The sequence below is a fragment of the Microchirus variegatus genome (genome assembly GCF_963457635.1).
Source record: "Microchirus variegatus genome assembly, chromosome: 4".
Lineage (NCBI taxonomy): Eukaryota > Metazoa > Chordata > Actinopteri > Pleuronectiformes > Soleidae > Microchirus > Microchirus variegatus.
In genome coordinates, this window is record NC_139805.1 from 2226541 (window position 1) to 2245519 (window position 18979).

Below are 18979 nucleotides of genomic sequence, written 5' to 3' on the forward strand. Positions count from 1 at the left end.
GATACAGATGAAGTATTTTCTTTGTTAATAGAGATATAAAAATGATGAAAACCATTGTATTATCTTAGTTTAGGCCCATATTATGGATTACTGACGTCATTGTTGCGTAACATTTATTTTTAATTTACGATCTTTTGTCAATAGTCGGCCGGTGCGGACAAGCGATCGTTTGCTATGGTTTACTTTTCAATAAGTCGTGGTGTGTGGTAACTGTCAGCTGAATATTTGTATGAGTATCATCTTATAACTAACTGACAACCTAATAACTTGACTGACAAACGGATCGTAATAAATAATCGTGACGTAAATGTGTTCTTCTTCTTCTTTTTTGGAGTTGACAGACTGGACGCAGCTTTCTTGTTATTCTGCCCCCTACAGTCTGAAGACGTATCTGCATTTAAGGGGTGTCCCATTTCTAAGTGACAAAATAACCCTCAACACTTGGTTTTGAGGGACAGTTAAGATTAAGGGTTGAGCTTGAGGGTTAAGATAGGAATTGGCCCTATCCTTAGTACTAAGTTTTTGTTTTAAAAGTACAGGTGAAGGTGAATGCTGCAGCTGAATATCCCTCATCTCTTTCCTTCCAAGTGTGTTGGAGAACCCATGTAGCCTCCAGTTAGCATCAAAACGATGATAACTGTTAAGTTAATCCCTTGTGGGCTACTGTACTTTTAGTTGTAAAACTCTGTGGTTGTTATTGTAGTTATGGTTAAAATGGCTGTGATCCAGTTTTTCCATCTAAAACAGATACAAATTAGCAAAGTAATTCTTAAAATAACAATTCTGTCACTTTATAACGGATGCAGCGCGACCACAAACTGAACCCAACTCACCACAAATCTGTTCAAAGACCACATTTGAAACATAAGAGGTCGCCAGCAGTGTGACAGAAAAACAGAACAGAAGATTTGTGTAGGGTTTACCTTTCCAAACTGGTCAAAGTATTGCTTCACATCTTCAATGGTGGTATTGACTGACAGCCCTCCGACAAAGATCTTCTTTGTCCTGGTCACCAACTAGAAACAGAAGAAGAAGAAAAAGGCATCGTTTACCACTAATCACATTAGGCCAGAGGGGAAGATGCCTGTGATAAAGACATTTAGTGTTTGCTTGTGTTTACCTAATCTATGGGGTTTCTTCAAGCGCTTCTGGCCATTTAAACTGGTTCAGTTTGTGTGTGTGTGTGTGTGTGTGTGTGTGTGTGCAAGTGAGGTTTGTAGGGATTCCTTTTTTGAGCTGTGATGGATTATTTCTTATTATACGTGATCTATAATCAACTAATCTGTCCATTTATTATTTTCCCAATTAATAAATAATTTGTTTGATCCAATAAATGCTAAATATGTGTTTCCCAAACCTGGAATTGATGAGGTTCTCAGTCTCAAATGTCTAGTTTTCCAATATCGTGATATGGTGCAAAGAAATTAAACAATAATCCAATTCAAAAAGCTTTGGGGAAAAAACACAACAATGACAATTAATATAGTAATCGATGAATAATCGATGAATCATTGCTGCTCTACTTCTTTTATTCGAGTGTGTGGGAGATGTTGGCTGCTGGTGGTCAGAGTGCAGGAGTGGGGAGATTTTGGTCAGAGTTCAGGTGGATTGCCACTCTTCTTTTGGTCATGTCTGCAACTAATCCCAGCTAACCAGAGGCTGACTGATTAGTAATGACGCGTGACACATTAACCCCACCGCGGTGCACTCACCTTCGGTTGGGCCCGGCGTGGAAACGCCACTTTTGGGTCGATCTGTCAAAGAAAGATGGAAAGAAGAGACCGGGTTAGAAATCATGAGGGAAAAAAAGTTGTGAAAACACATTAGTGTTAATGACGTACATACAAATTCCACTAGGCTCTAATATTAATTTCATTGCCATTTTTACTGTGAGTGATGAGCTGTGATGATTGCAGCATTACTGCGTTACATTAAATATTTTGTTAGAAATATGTGGGGGGAAAAAAGCACTTTTTTAAAAATCCGTTTCGTTTATTGGCATTTGGTTTATTTCATCCATTGAACTCAGCCATGTATGAATACAATTTCAAACTTTTTCCTTCCAACTTTCTCCTGACACAAACTAGGCCTGCACATTTTAAGGGGTAATAATATACAGAGATGACCATAAAGTATTGAAATAACAGCATATACATTACTTGTACAAGCTACGCATTAAAATATGTTGTGTAGCGTACACACATACTTACGTGCGTAAACGTACTTCCTCCAAAAACAGTAGTGTTGCAATTATGAATGTAAATTAATCATCAACTTTTTTGATAAGTAATTAATCAGTTTGGTACGTGGACCAAAAAAAGACATCTTAATGAACACTTTTCAACATGTTCTGGACCAAACGACTAATTGACAGATGAATCAAACAATCATTTGTTACAGCTAAAGATGGCATGATAGCACTTCAGTCCGATGCAGGACTTTCAGACCTTTAAAACTACACATTTGTTTACAACACATCTGTGCTGAAGCTACTTCAAAGACATAATTCTCCAACTGTGTAACAAAGATAAATGCTGTTGCTGATTTGAATTTTTACTGTCATGTGCATTGTGAAATAGGGCTGAACGATATGGACAAAATTTCATATCTCGATATTCATGCCAGATATTTCGATACGATATGATATGACTACATGTTTGGTGAAAACCAAGCATTTTTCAGAACAATAAAAACACTATACAAAAGACTGTGGAAACTTTCCACATGGAAAGTGCAGTTTTATTGATGAGAACTCACTGCCAGTCATCAACATTAACATAAAGTTACCAAAGAATAAATAAAAAAAATCATTTTTCATCATCATCACATTTTTTACTGCAGCTCCGCTTTATTTAATGTTAGATGCGTTATCAGTCATCACGCAAACCTGTTGGTCCTACTTCAAGTCCCAGTCTGCTACCCAGCTAACCGTTAGCAGCTAACCGTTAGCAGCTAACCCTTAGCAGCTAACCCTTAGCAGCTAACCCTTAGCAGCTAACGCGCCTCTCGTCTCCTGCGCTATATTATCACCTGTATGCTCCCCGGGGTAGAAGGACGTCTGCAGACAGCGGGTCTTGAGTTTGAGTTTGTTGTAATAAAATGGATCGTTAAACTGATGTAAAGTTCGGTTGTCCGGCTTGACCACAGGTCCGTGGTTGTGGCGAAATGATCGATGATTTATGTTTTGGCACAAAATCGCCACCGGCCTCATTATCTTCCGCACTCATGTCTCTTTTCTTTCTCTTTTTTTTTTGATTTTCCCACTGTATGTCGTGTGTGTGTGTGAGTGAGCGTCTCAGTCTCCGTCTCCCTCCCGCCCTCCTATGTTTGTCATTGGTTTGCTTCAGCTGTCGATCCACCGCAAGCATGAAATAAGGTTTGTGATTGGCTGGCCGTAGTGGTGCATTCAAGGACAATCGTAAAAGAGATGTTTATTTCGACTGCCGGAGCTGTACATGCAGGGCGAGCGCGGGGGGAAATCTATATCGTTTATATCGTCGCTTTTCGATATTAATATCTTGAATGTTCATATCTCGATATCGATACGATAACGATATATCGTTCAGCCCTATTGTGAAACATGCGATATATAGGATTTTTGGATTGTATTGGATTGAATTTGTATCAGTCCAATATCTGATCCAGTGATTTTGAGCAGGATCTGATACTGATACCGAGCATCATATCACTTATCCCTCGTTGCAGCCCTTAAGAACAGAAAGTAAATGAAACTTCTTACATCCCCACATATCACAGATATAAAGACTATGGAAACTATTGCTTAATCATGCATTCTTTAAAACTAGGATCTCTGATATCACACACATTAGAATGTCATACAAGTTATTTTATGCTAATAAAAATGCTGTTAAATTGGAGCAAGATGATAAAAAAAAAGGACACTCAATCTCTGTCTGCTCTGGGTGTGTGAGTATAGCTGATCCTGTGCTAGTGCAGAGTGAGTTCCCCCTCTGGGCGTCAATGAATTATCACACTGTTAACAAACCAGAATTAGTTACTACACTGAGCCTTTAAGTCTGAACTTGAATTTGAAGGCCTGCAGCTCCAGAAATAGAGTGAGCAAATCTGCCAGGATGTATAGTAGCCCCTTGTTTACGCAAGCCTCAAAAAATCCACACGCACCAGCCAAACAAACAGGCATAGGCACCACACACACACACACACACACACACACTCTCTGAGTTGAGACACAACTAGACAGCGTGGAATCAAAACTGAACATTTATTATTCTGAATATAATTCTGGTGGATAAGCATGGTTTTCTTAAATCTCACAAATCCAGACAACCCCCCCCCCCTCCCATTTATTTTTGGATTAGCTAGATATGTCTGTATCCATATTTCTCCTTGAATGTCGCAGCACTGGTCAAGGTTACAGATAAAATTAGAACCAAATGAGTTTTGAATGAGCTGGCCTTTAATAACGCTAAACATGCAAAGCCCCGGGCCTGGCATTTTAAATTTGTGTGGAATCCCGTGTTATTCTCACCAACACCGACAAGAGAGATGATTTTAGGTCACAGGACCTTGTAGTGTATTATGGTCTTAGACTTCCATCTTTGTTCTACTAATTGGATGTGTGAAGAAAAAACCCCTTGTGTCTCCACGACTGCTATCAAGAGGTGTTGAACTGATATTGGCAACTAAAAGGAGCCTATGAAAACAGCCAGAAATAAGCACTTACAATGTGATCAACGTAGACAAATCAAGGGAGGGCATTGACTCCATATCCAGTCGATCCTTTCATCCCTGCCTCTGATGACAAAGTCTACAGATAGCCTGAGGACCTTTAAGTGGCGCTGATTTACCGTTGCTCCTAGAGGGTAACTAAGACGCAGCTGCGGCGTCCTTGGAGAAGGACGGCAGAAGGACTTTGCACCTTGAAGTGTGCGACACAAAGACATGAAGAGTCGTGTCACCTCCAGCTGGTTCCCGGCAACAAAGACGTGAGTGACAGGGACACGCCAAAGACAAAGCCATGGGACCATCAGCAACTCACAAACAGCAGCAACGCAGCACTGGATTTGTGTTTAATGGGCCGAAAGGTAACGTAATATATGGACGTGTGGCTTCACGCTATACAGTAATCAACACAGTCACGTACTTAGTCTTCACCCTTCGGCAGAAAAAAACCAAGCAGAACGGGGAGAAAAAGACACAGTGCTGCTGTCAATGACAAGTGCAGCTCCTTCAGTCTGCTCTGTAGTGCGCTATTGTCTTTGAATTATACCTTTATCAATAGAGAAAGGGGAAAAAAAGCCAAGCTGTAGCACATCAGAAGATGAGGAAGCTGCAGTGACCTCTGTGGCATAACACAATGACACAATCACGCTGGAACACTCTGCTACACATCATCCTCACTTGTTATCGTGTCGTGCTACTGTTGTGTGACAAAACCACCGTACAATCTAACAGGGCTGCGCAAAAATTAGGGAACACATGCAATATCATATAATGTACTTGTGATAAATAAACATTTAATATTTAACTATACGGTGTTAATGTTTTTCCCTGGTTTGGGTTCAATGCTAACATAGATCCAGACAGTAAGTAGCCTATGCACTAACCGGAAAACTAAAGAAATTTGTAAACAACATGATGTTATTCCAAAAAATATAAAAATAAAATCTTATTGCCCTCCTTTAAACATTTTCAGGAATTTCAACCTCATTTACCACCTTGATTGTTCAAATAAATAAGAAAAATATGAAAAAAAAACATTGTGACACTAACTATAATTATCACGATAAAATGTGAGATAATTAACTTTTGCTCCTGTGTGAACAGGGGGAAACAAAACACTTGCTAAACAGAGAATCATCTCACAACTCTGGGGCAACGTCATCAGCATGATATTGATAACGGCGATAAGATGTATTATCGAATAGCGACAAACGCGCAAAAGATCCCCTCTATATATATGACAACAGACTTTTCTTCCATTAATAGTGAATAAAATTATACTCCAATACATTCTTTTTTTTATGGAATTATTGCTCAGCTCTAATTTAACTCCAACTGCTATGTCTCACAATCATCCTCACTTAACAAATCCGTCTGGGAAACAGAGGCAACCCCGATGGTTCCATTTCCTCTGAGCCAAAGAGGAAACAGCCTCTCGTGTTCAGGTTGCTCCACCTGCCTTTGACTGTTTTAACAAGACGGAGAGAGTACGGGAGCTGCCCTGAGGTGATTATGTGCCAAAGACACAGGCCGTGGGTTGAAGGCGACGGCGGTCGGAGACCAACTCAAACATCTGACACAAGGCTGCAGTCATGTACCAATGGCCGCCACCAAATACACCAGTAAAAATATGTGTTCACAAACTGAAACATGCAAGAGCCTTTCACCAATTTAACATGGGGGGGGACTTATACTTTTTTTGGAAAAACTGCCTCTTGAAAGATCCATTTCCTCTTCACCTATGCTTGGAAACACAAATATTTTTCCTTGAGAACTTGGTTTTTGGTTCACCCAGAGAGCTGCACAATACGGTCCAATAATCATATTATTGCAGTTAATGTAACTGTGATACAATACCAAATCTTACACTTAATGTGTGGGAGAAAAACAAAATATATGTATGTCATATATGTATATATATATATGTATATATATATATATATAGGTAAATATTGCTCCGTCCTTCCATTTGGATCACTGGGTGATTTCGATGATTTTACTTTTAACTGTATAATACAGAGTTTTATTGAAACTAGACTGTAGTAGTATAAGAATTCCCTTTCCAAGTTAAGTAAACGCCCACATATTCATATGTAGAAATATTAATTGTTTTATTACATCATAAAATAAGAAATATTATACAGACTTTAAAAAAAAATGGTCTCATACTACACATGTTGAGGAACCACTTTAATTTCATAGCTCTCAGGATCATCTCGACTAGGTTAGGCCTAATGCAATACCTCTAGTAGTGCTACTACAGCTACGGTCATGCCATGCGGTTAAAAAAAATCATTCTACTTCAGATGAAGAAACAGAATATATATCTAACGTGACTTCTACATCTGGCTGTACACTCAGGAAAGCAGAATCAATGGAAACTAAAGCATCTATCAGACTGACAGAATAGCCTCGAGGAAGACTGACGGGGCCACAAAGCAAAAAAAAAAAGGACTTAGTCAGATCACTGTTTGAAACACTCAGAAATAGCTCGTCAAAGGTTTTTAACGGTACAGGTACAGAGGAACCTCCACATGTAACAATCCCGGGCAGACTGGACAAAAACTATGACTAACTTACTCAAGAACATGAAGCAAGAAAGACAAAAAGTACAATACGACTCCTCTCAGGTCGAGTTATGAATGAGTGTTCGAGAAATGGATCTGACTAACGTCCAGCTTCATGAGGTCCAACCTCGGCTCAGACTAAGCAGCAAAGTGACAGCACACAGGCTACAGTATGATTTTTAGTGGTTTAACGTGTAACTTTCAAGTCTAATCTACGACCAATAGTCACCTCACGTGGCCCAGCGCGTCCAGTGTTACAAACTGGAAAACAAAAATCAAAAAAAGAATGAAATCAATAGATAGATAGATAGATAGATAGATAGATAGATAGATAGATAGATAGATAGATAGATAGATAGATAGATAGATAGATAGATAGATAGATAGATAGATAGATAGATAGATAGATAGACAGATAGATAGATAGAAGCACAGTGGGAAAGAAAAGGCACTCATTTGTAAAACAGACTCAGCCCATGAGAAAGTGGGCCTGTCCAGTGTAGCGGTGCAGTGGGGCCATCCCAGCAGGCAGCCCCTCTGATTCCATTAATTAACAGGACAAAGAGTAGAAAACAGATGGGCCCGTAGAGGAACCGGGGCTGCCGTGCTACTACCCCCACAGGCATTCATACATATACATAATAACACTCACCAGCACCCACATAATGTATGTGTGGAGTATAAAAAATGAGCCCCCCACACATGACATATATACTGTATGTAATTATATAAGCAAGAATACAGAAACTGGGATGATTATTAGTCACAGTATCTATATCACTGGATCTGATATAAGGGGGGGAAAAAACGTTAATATGACCTAAATGAATGTGTGAAATTGCTGGTCATAGCTGGGTGGTAATTAACAGCTATGTCGTTTATAAGAGGTAAAAGATCATATCAGACTGATGCCTGATGTGTTGGTCGTAATTAGGGCGGAACAATGTTGGGGCGATACCGAATTGTGATTTTTCTGACAGATACTGTGATTGCAATTTGATTTCCAATTTTATCTCGATTTTACTCGATTACTAAATTAGCCCTAGTGTAAACCCTGAGTCAGATATGTATAACACGTATGTCGCAGCCTGTGCAATATGCAAATGAAGTTGTTTCATATTGTGATTTAGATTTGAAAGCTACTTTTTGTTCAACGTTCAACACACCTCTGCCAAATACATTACTATATAATGCCTCGAATCACACAGACAGCTAGCCTGGGACACCTTGGCCAAGACATTTTTACAACAAAATGGCATGCATGATTAAAAAAAGCACCACAGGCTGCTCCATTATGGCAATATAATCAATATGAGTTAACCACTGCTTCCCTGACCCTCTTTTTGGAGCTCGAAAATTACAGATTCCACCAGAGGTGTAAGTTCCACTGTAGATGCTACAATAAATGTACATGGAACACAGCATAAATGAAGGATTTTTTTCTCTCGCCTAAAAAAATATGGCATTTTAGAGCAAATATCACCTTTAAAATATGCAGTATGAGCTTAAAAACACATGGAGGTCATGAAACAACATGTGGACATGAGCTGTGCAAAGTCTGATGCTGCTGAAATGAAGCAGAGTGAAATTATAGAGGTTTTAGTAAAGAGATGTCTGGGCGTTCTCTCTTTTGGCTCAGCTTGGCATCATCTGTGCCATTTGAGATTTCTTAGGTACCAAATTATTAAAAAACCCATTAAATTTTATTTATACGTCACTACAGGTCTAAAAAGAACTTGTTTTGAAAAGAAAAAGAAAAAAGTATGATAACTCGCTGTAAATGGATGCTTCCTGTGCGTAATAACAACTCTGTGACTCTGTGGCGTCTTCAGTTACGCAGCGCCATAGCTCTGGCTTACCTTGGTCAATTAGGGTGATTGACAGCTCGTTTTTAAACCTCTAAACCAGTAAAATCAGACCCCGGTCTACAAATGCGTGTGAATCACTTCATTAGCGAGTCAAAAGGACATAAATGCATATGACGCATTTGTGCAGACATTCGCCCTTCTCTAAACAGAACGATCTAATGTCGCTCTGTACTGATCAATCAGAACCGGGATTTGTTCCCAAAGCATGCTGGGAAGTGTAGTTCTTCATTAGAAGTGGTTTTGTTCCGGTGGAAATAACTTGTTTTGATAAACAGCAAAGGTAAGACAATATTTCTGCTTGTATTTCTTGAAAGTCAGTTGTTGTTTTGCTCTTATTTTGGGGCTGGATCCGTGAATCTTGGTCGTAGAGTGATAAAAAAATGGTACCGCTGAAATCTGTGGGTTTTCAGCTGTCCAGCCGACACGTGGTTTTTTTGTTTACATAATCACACTGAACTAAAGTTAGATATGGTTTTATGACGCTTTTGTCGCCGCGTCTGACGCTGCCATCGGTACCGGGGGCAACCGTGAAAGAAGAGGTTAAACAAAAAGCTATAAACACAAGAGGAGACAAAAGGGAGTTGGCATGTCACTGCGAGCGCACACAGTGAGCGAGAGACTTGGTTTGGGCTCGGGCCAGCGAGGTCAATCTGCACAGCTGAACAATGGCACAGTAATTAGTTAACGAAGCTCACTAATGAGGAACCCCCTCTATGCCAAACCCCAACCCACTGCTACCCCCTGTAACCCTGCTGGAGTGTGACAATGGCTCTGGTGTGGGGCGAGTTTACATGTGCACATGTAGCACAGTGAAAAAGAAAGAGAGAGAGCGGGAGAGAACAACCTGCCTGGATCCACCTTCAGAGCTAAGTCCAGCTTTATCCCAGATCTGCGGCCACGCAGGGACCTCGGAAGCCCAATCCAGTTTGTTTCCTCAAATCTGATTAGTTTCTTTTTCAGATCCATACTAATTACAGCACAGGAGCTAGGTCTCTCTCTCTCTCTCTCTAGTTTTGTCTATGTCAGCATTTACAGCTAATTTCTAGTCAGGACTGAAGGAGCTGCTGCAAATAGCAACTAAACCCTCCACTAACCAGGTGTTAGACCAGTAGAGACGGTGACGGTCAACACTGGCGAACTGCGGTGCCAATGGGCCACAGAGGCTGCTGCTAATATGTTTCTTACAGTGTGGGGCTGCAGATGAAAGCAGCTATATTTGCACCATATTGCCTTTTCACAAACCTTCATTATGCCAAACACACACCTGCTACAACACCGTCCCAATCACGATATAGCCTGACCAACAGAAACAACAAAAACTACCAGTTTCCAATCTGCCTTAAAAAAAAAGTAATGGGAGTTCTGTTATGATCTGTGTTATTTGGAATTAAAGACATTTTCTTTACTTTCACAAACCACATTTGCGTTGTGTTTATATTTTACCAGCTCAGCGAACACTAGGCAAAGAAGCTAAAAGCATTTTCTAATTGGGCTGAAGGTATTTATTCTATTATTACCAGGGGAAGCAGTTATATTACATTGTAAACATTATGTAACAGCGTCCCATTCAATTTACATAAATGTCAGACTGACTGACTGACTGGCATGTGATATCATTGATTTTGGAAATATAACTAGTGGGTCACTCAATTGGAGGAAAAAGAAATTTGTAGAATCACAAATAAATTGAATTGGAAAAAATCAAGTCCTGACAACAAATAAATCATGCCATCCCAATATTGTATGACTTGTTTTTGCATTTATCTTATATATATATCCTTATATATCCTAAATATATCCTTAATTTCTAAATGTGTGTTATTTTTATTATTATTTTTGTTAAATTAATCATGTTTTTGTGTGGTTTTTTTTCTAGTTTCTTTGCTCCATATTATAAATACATAATTAAAACTGATTTCAATTTCAGTTTGTGGAGTTTGAGAATATCATCATGTTGGGTGAGGGTTAGGAAAACACCGGTCAACAACTTTGAACATCAAAACTAGTCGACTAATCAAGATTAATCGACTTTTATGAAAATAAACGTTAGTTGCAGTCCTCGATATTTTATCATTTAACCGAATATTTGTAAACCCTGCCCTTTTAAAAATGACACAAATCATCAGTTAATAAAGAAGGTCCAGGTCCCGTCTGCTGCTCTGTGAAAACAGCTACAATAATCCAATAATAATCCATCACTTCTAAACATGCCACACTAACCCACGACGTCCATAATCACTTTTGTCTGATTCGAGGGGAAAGAAGTGACATCATTTCAGAGAAATACCTGTGAGGTTTTTTTTTTGATTCTGTAACTGGTCCTAGTAAAGTGTTTCTCAGAGCAAATAAATACCAGTTGTGCCCTTCTTCTCTTTCCATAGAAATCTAACAGCACACCACTGCCCTGAGGCCGTACTCTGTCCTAACAGGAAATCTGACCTCCTACCAAAACAACAGCTCTCTACAGAGCTCGCTGGAAAAACAAAAGACAGCCTTGCATTTGTCTATTTATATTTATAAGCACACAGGTATAGGCAGGAATTAAAATGCTAAATCAGCATTTAGGCTCAATGGCTTTGGTTTTCTATGGGTGGATAAAAGCAATCCTTGTTGCAACAGGAGTGTAAATGTTTAATACCAGATGAAACCCGTAAAATGGACCTTAAACCAGTTAATGTAGTTTCATACACTATTCTTGTTTCTCTTCCTGCGTCTTTTTTATCATGCTACACTCGGTCGGGATTTTATTTGACCTTTATTTTATTAGGAACTCACATAATTAGATTATAATAGCTGTTACAAGTGATATCAAGTCAATGCACGTTTTTGGACTAATATAATAGCGTATTTTTGGCAACAAAAAAAAAAGAAAGAAAAAAGGCTTCTTCCTCATTCCAGGAATCAACGTCTTTCTCAAATATCATGCAGATCAAACAACACAGGTGTGACACACACACAAAGAGTACTATGTGTGTGTGTGTGAGAATAATTATTATTAAAAGTTGGAAATGACACACAGAGGTTGACACTAATATTTTTTCAAACACATAATTTGACCCACATTTGACTCCCAGCTGTGACACAAATAATTAACCCCTCTGTCAGACTTCACGTCATTTTTTTTTAACACAACAAATGGAAAATCTTGTTTCCCAACACAGACGCTGCAGCTGGGAATGAGCCCATTTTAGCTGCGGCTCAGCATTCAATCATTTTGCATCTCAGTTATAATTCTTACTTTATTAGTGTCTTTGATTGCATTTAAGCAATTAAAAAAACGCACACACCCTTAAATCATTACCGACTATATCTATAAAGCTTTTTGCAAAAATCTCAGTTTAGCAATCACGTGGGAAACAAATCCATGCAGGATCTCGCGGCCAAACAACAAAATGGCAATCCGTACCGTACCTTTGTTTTTAAAAATGCCTGGTTTGATAAACGTTCACGGTGTGGACACGCTCACCCGTCTCAGTGCTACCACAACAACCTGAGCAACCAAAGCTGTGTTTGAGTTGTTACCGTTATTATTGTTTAGCCTCACGCTGTATTTTGGTTTATAATAAGGGCAACGCCCATCCCCACCAGTGGCCCCGACAAGCTGAGCCTCTGCCTCCAAACCGGTGTTCACATCACGCACACGGTGTGTCTTTCCCAGTCTCTGACAGTAATATAGTTGTAATAGGTAATATGAGTCACTATGTAACACTTTACATTGGCAAAGAATTGCTTCCAAGATGGCCGGAAAGACTGAGGGATTAATAGCAGCAGCGATAGAAACCTCATAATGAAAATCACTGCGATTGTGTAAAAAAGATTACAGCTACTTTAGCTCAAAACTTTGCAAATAGCACAGATTTATGTGCAGAAACAAGTGTGAAGGTCAGTGTCATGACACAGCATTATAATAATGTGCATGTGTGTGTGTGTGTGTGTCACAGCACAGCTGACCAACCAAGCCCAGCGTCTTAAGTTCATGCAAACTAGTGGAGAAGTTGTTATGGAGACGTAAATCCCCATCAGGCTGTGTATTCGCTGGCAGCACCGTCTCCTGTGGCTGGCATCACCCCGGGCAACGGACCGGCTTCGTCAACGAAACACCTCTACCTCTCTCCACCCCCCCGGGGCCTGTGCTGTCTTTCCGTGCAACTGAATTACACTCTCAAATAATCCCAGTCAGTGTGTTTCCATGATGTTAGGGGGGGGGGGGGGAAATACGATGACTGACTTAGTCTGACTAAAACCAGACTTTTAAAAGACTGACATTATACTAAATTGAATATCTGTTTTGAAGTTGCACTAAACACACCCTGATAATGTGGTTGGGAGTTGAATTACTATTGCGTGTATTCATTTATTGTATTTGAGCTAACGGCTAGTTGGTAAGTTTTGGTCTGTGACTGAACAGATCGACAGAATACACTAAAAGCGCCACCTAGCGTAACAGAGGCAAAGGCACGTCACTCAATGAAACGATTGGCGTTCATGCTAGTACACTGGGACAAGAATGGTCGTTTGAATTATAAAATGTAGTTGAGCTACAATTGTAGCTTGTCTACAGTTAAGTTGAGCTACAAAAGTAGCTCGAAATGTACTTGCGTTTGTTTGTATTTGTTACCTGCTCCCAATCTGGTAAAACCTCATTAGGTTAAGGGCGAAATTCTGCTAAGGTTAGGCATGAACTGGTGTTTGAGGATGGGGATAATGCTTTGTTTATGCTGTCCATTCCCTACAGAACAATCTACATGACCAAGACAACAGCTTCCACACGTTTATAGACATTTAAATTAGAGGCAGCAGCTTTGACTCTGACTACACCACAAACCACAGGGATTCATGCATTTGTTTCAAGCCATCAAGCTGTGAAAGGTTGATGAACCACAAGTGGAGCTGGGCAACGACTCAACAACAAAATATACTGTGATATATGTAAAGGCAGAAAGACATAGTCGATCGCAAATTTGAGAAATGTTTAATGTGTGTCGTCGCTTTCTTGTTTACTTTCACAACAAGTTTCACTGAGGAGCAAAACTCAATCTTAATACATTTTGTGATTAAAACGTGTCTGGCTCTCCCTGACATCAATTTATGAACCTTTATGTTTCCTTTACTAACATATTTTTATACACTAACAGTTATTTGCAAAGCTGCTGCTATTTCTTTATTTTTAAAAAAAGAAAAGTGTGTGTGAGCTCTGAACATAAACCCTGTGAGGGTTTTGCAAGGGACTCCTACCCCATTCAGGTCCCCCAGGTAACCATGGCAATGAAGACCCAAGAAAGAACGCTTTCATGTTGGCGCCCTGAACCGGGATTTGGAGGAGGAGGGGGGGGGAAGAGGAGGAGGAGGAGGAGGAGGAGGAGGAGAGAGGGGCAGCACTCCTCAACTTTACAGGGCCCCGAAAAACACTACACACAAAATCCGGCGTGGAAAAAGTTACCCACGACAAGTTTAAGGAGCAACAACAAACATCCAGCTCTTCAATTAAAAAAGTCTCAACTCACCGTTTTTGAGTCCAACTCGTGTCTGTTTTGCGCCAAAACCTTTTCCACACCAGCTTGTTCTGCGTACGTTACAAACCCAAAGCCCCTGAGCAGGAAATACAGAAAACAAAGAGAGAGAGAGAGAATTGAAGCAGTGGAATAAGGATGAACGCTCCCACAGATCTCGAGTTGGAGCGAGAGTAAAAAAAAAAAATGGTTATGGGGATCTCCATGAGGGATCCAGTGATAAGACGGCGGGGGGGGGGGGGGGGGCGCACACGCCTCCTCCTTTCTCCTCACCTCGACCGCTTGGTAACGGGATCTCGCATCACCATGCACTCCTTCACCTCGCCGAATTTAAAGAAGTACTCCTTTAAGCCCTCTGCAAAAGACAAGCTCAGGGTTACGCGGGGTTAAACGGCACGCAGGAGGGGCGGGAGACACGCGTGTGTCGTCCCGCAGGCCCTGGTGAGGCGATGGGAGACACACACACACACACACACAGAGAAAAGACAATGGGGTCGAGGCAGCAAGGACCACGTTGTGTTTGTGTCCATCCTGCAAAAAAATGCACACGAAGGCCCTTTGCGTGACGACAGCATGCTGCGGGGATAATACACTGTATCCACGCGCGAGCCTCTGAGTGTAAGTGAATGGATGCAGCGGAGTGTGTGTGTGTGTGTGTGTGTGTGTGCACGCATGTCCAGACAGCGACTAAATCCTACAAGATTCTTATAATGGATTAAAAAAAAAATGTGGCTTTGATTTATGTATATTCACTTCAGGAAGGATACATCTATAATTACACACAAGTTACACACACACACTCGCACACACACACACAGGCAGAGAGCGGTAAACAGTAGCCTTTCATTCAGTAGTTGTTTGTGAAGTAGCGTGCGGGACAAGCAGCTCACCTTGTGTCGTCTGCCAACTCAGACCGCCGATGAACATTTTGCTGAATGAATGAGAGCAAACAGAAGCTGGTTTGAGTCAAAACAGTCGCGTAACATTCAGAGGACACAACGATACAGGAGGAGACATGTGTGTGTGTTCACAATATAGCGTCAATAAAGTACAGAAGAAAGCATCGGCCATGTTGCGGAGTCACCGATCGGCCAGTTGGGCCGTTATAATAATCCCCCAGAGGAGGGAAAAGAGAGAGAGAGAGAGAGAGGCAGAGAGACAGAGAGAGAGAGAGAGAGAGGATTTCCAGAGAGGATGGAGGAGAAGTTACAATGTGGCCTTGTGGAGGAAACGCGAGATAAATAAACAGTCGCGCAGAAGAAGAAGAAGAAGAAGAAGAAGAAGAAGGGGGGAAACAGACTGAAAGCAGCGGTGCGTCTGTGCCTCCTGCGGATCCATCACACACACACACACACACACACACACACACTCACTCACTCACACATACACACACGCAACGTGCTTGTCTTTTGTCTCGGCGCGGCTCCGCTTCAACTCCACTAAAGTCCAAGGTGAACTCAAACCGGGGCCGAGCGAGGGGGGGGGGGAAAGGGGGGTGGGGGGGGGGTGCAGTCGGGCAGGCGAGCGGCGGCGGCTGTTTTTTTTACCAGGGGTCGTGGGGGGAGTTGTCGGTGCCGGAGGACAGGCTGCTCTGGCTCCCTTCCGTGTCCATTCCGCTCTCTCCGCTGCTGTATTCCCGCACTGTGAAGGCGACGAGAGGCAGCGAAGCACCAACACTGCTGCTGCTGCTGCTGCTGCTGCTCCAGACTCAGGGGCGGGCAGCAGAGCGAGGGAGGGCGGGGAGGGGAGAGCGGGAGGGGAGGGGAGGGAAGAAGAGATGGGGGTGGGGTGGATAAAAAGGAGGAGGAGCGAACGAGGATACGCACGCACACGCGCATGCATACGCGCTCAGAGAGAGAGAAAGAGACTCCGCCTCTACCTCGTTTTCCCGTCGCCAACCCGAGCCTCGGACCTCCCTCCCTCCCTCCTGCGCGTTGCCTGCGTTTATTCTCTCTCTCTCTCTCTCTCTCTCTCTCTCTCTCTCTCTCTCTCTCTCTCTCTCTCTCTCTTTTACTTTCAAATTCTGTGTAATATCACCATCATGACTATCTTTATTGCAATACCACGAAGGGAATAAAAAGCTCAAGACTACAGTTTTCCACCACAAAATAGTCATCACTGCATGCACGGCTGCATGAAACTGACATGACTTCACTTCAACAGTGACTTGTGTGAAGCAGTTTTTTTCTGACGTCTTGCTTGCACGTGCCTCTTCCTGTGACATCCTGTTTTTTATACATATTATGTGCTCCTGCATTGTCTAGTCGCTGTATAATAGTTTTTGTTTCATTTTCGTAGTGTTTCAAAAAGTCATGTAAAATAACATGGTCGCGGGCCGCGGTTGCATAGCCACTGTTAGCAGAGAGACGCCATGTTTCTACCGGAGCCTGTAAGGACAAACGCGAGAGAACAAATCAAGCGTCTCTTTAAGCCCAATTTATACTCCTGCGTAAAGTGCTCTACGTAGGTTACGCAGAGCCTGTCGAAGAGCCTCTGCGTCGTCTCCGACTGCACGGAATATATTTTAAGTGTCCGTCACTCCATCAAGGGACAACGGAGACGGCAAGAGCTGCGATTGGTCCTCAGGACAGGCCGAGCGAAGCTGCTCTGTGCCGGCTCACAGTGAGCACCGAGCGTCCACAGAGGGCGGAGCTGATCCCCGCCGACTTCGTCGCTGCCGAACTATAAATACGTCATATCTTAACACACACAGCACATGTTTAGACTCTAAATGGCCAATTTCTCGCCTCAAATTATCTTAAAACTGCGTTCCGGGACACAGAAAAGTGACAAACGGCCACTGTTTCAACAACAACAGTCTTTCTCTCTCGGACACCATTGCTCACTGTAGCCAAAAGCACAACAACCTTGCGCAGCGACCCCTACTGATCGGGCGGGAAATTGCAGCGCATATCCGTCACCACGACGCAGAAGTATAAATGCTCGAGTGGTCTACGTGGTGACGCAGACGGATAACGCATTACGCAGTCGGAGAAGTATAATGTGGCCTTTACTTCACCTTTAACGATTGTTGTTGTTTTTTCAACATGTTCCCCTCTTGGCCCCCAGGTCATTTGGGTTTGACACAATTTACTCAGAGACTGGATCAGGACCACAGATGGGCTACAGGGTTTGTATCTCTATTGGCCTCCAATACGTCAGAATAAAATCAGCTGTTCCTTGAGGATTCCACTCCTAGTAGTGCATGGTAACACAAAGAATTCCCCGTGGTTGGAAAGATGCTTCCAAAAACAGCTCCAGGATAAAGTTGTGGATAGGCACGAGTTACGAGAAAGGATATAAAAGATTTCCAAAGCTTTAACTATCCCTCTGAGTACCATTCAAAGTATTGTGTGGAAGTGGAAGGCATATGGCACCACCCACACCTTGCCGAGATCGGGCCATTAAACTGGATGACAGGGAAGCTACCAAGAGGCCCATGGCAAACCTTAACAGAGTTACAAGTCTTATAATATCCGATGTTGGTCTATCTGTGCACGTGACAACAATTTCACATATGCTACACAACGTTGGTCTGTATGGGTTAGGGTGGCAAGAAAGTGTCACACTGCGTCTCGTTTACCATATGGTACTAAAAAACATATTGAACATTCTGATGCCATGTGGAAAAAAAAGGTTATATGGTCAGATGAGACCAAAATTTAACTTTTTTTTTTTCTATGTTTGGTGGAAACCAATGGGCAGGTGGTGCTCGAATGTCCTAGAGTGGCCTAATCAGAGCCCTGACCTCAATCCTAGAACATCTGTGGATGGACTTGGAGTGCAGTCCATCGCCGCTCACTATGGAATTTGACTGAACTCGGACAGTTCTTCAGGGAAGAATGAGGAAATATTCCCAAATCGAGGTGTGACATATCCACACAGACTGATGGCTGTAATAAGCAAAAGGTGACTACACAAAGTATTAAATTAGGGGCCTGGTCACTTTTCCACTGCTATTCTATTTTTTTATTAATATTCAGAAATGTTGTAAGGCCAAATGTGTAATTAAAGGTGAAGTAAGTAGTTTATAGTGCCATCTAGAGGAGAGGCTGAAATTTACAACAACGACCTGCTGCTCTGCTCACCCCCTCCCTTCCCTGAGCGCTACGGTATCCTCAGCCGGTCAAATGTCGTCCTCGTCGTCTTTTTCCGTGTCAGCAGATGAGGTTCGTGAGGCGAGGGAGAGGGCGGAGCTACCGCGGCCGTAGCAGACGAAGCGGAGAGAGAGGAGGCGGGACTTCAGCTACAAGTAAAGAGACGCTTGATTTGTTCTCTCGCGTTTGTCCTTACAGGCTCCGGTAGAAACATGGCGTCTCTCTGCTAACAG

General features: G+C 42.0%; 1 protein-coding gene across 1 annotated transcript in view; it reads right to left on the reverse strand.

Annotated features, from left to right (window-relative positions):
• The window catches only part of LOC310925629 (RNA-binding protein Musashi homolog 1-like), a 37801-nt gene extending 21472 nt beyond the window's left edge, over window positions 1–16329 (reverse strand). Inside the window, exons 1-6 of the mRNA XM_083887616.1 lie at window positions 16197–16329; window positions 15540–15580; window positions 14923–15004; window positions 14644–14728; window positions 1713–1754; window positions 924–1016 (exon numbers count right to left, since the gene is read on the reverse strand). Coding sequence (XP_083743742.1) covers window positions 924–1016; window positions 1713–1754; window positions 14644–14728; window positions 14923–15004; window positions 15540–15580; window positions 16197–16261 — 408 coding nt within the window. The 5' untranslated portion in view covers window positions 16262–16329. The remainder of the gene's footprint in view (window positions 1–923; window positions 1017–1712; window positions 1755–14643; window positions 14729–14922; window positions 15005–15539; window positions 15581–16196) is intronic.
• Window positions 16330–18979: the final 2650 nt, after the last annotated feature.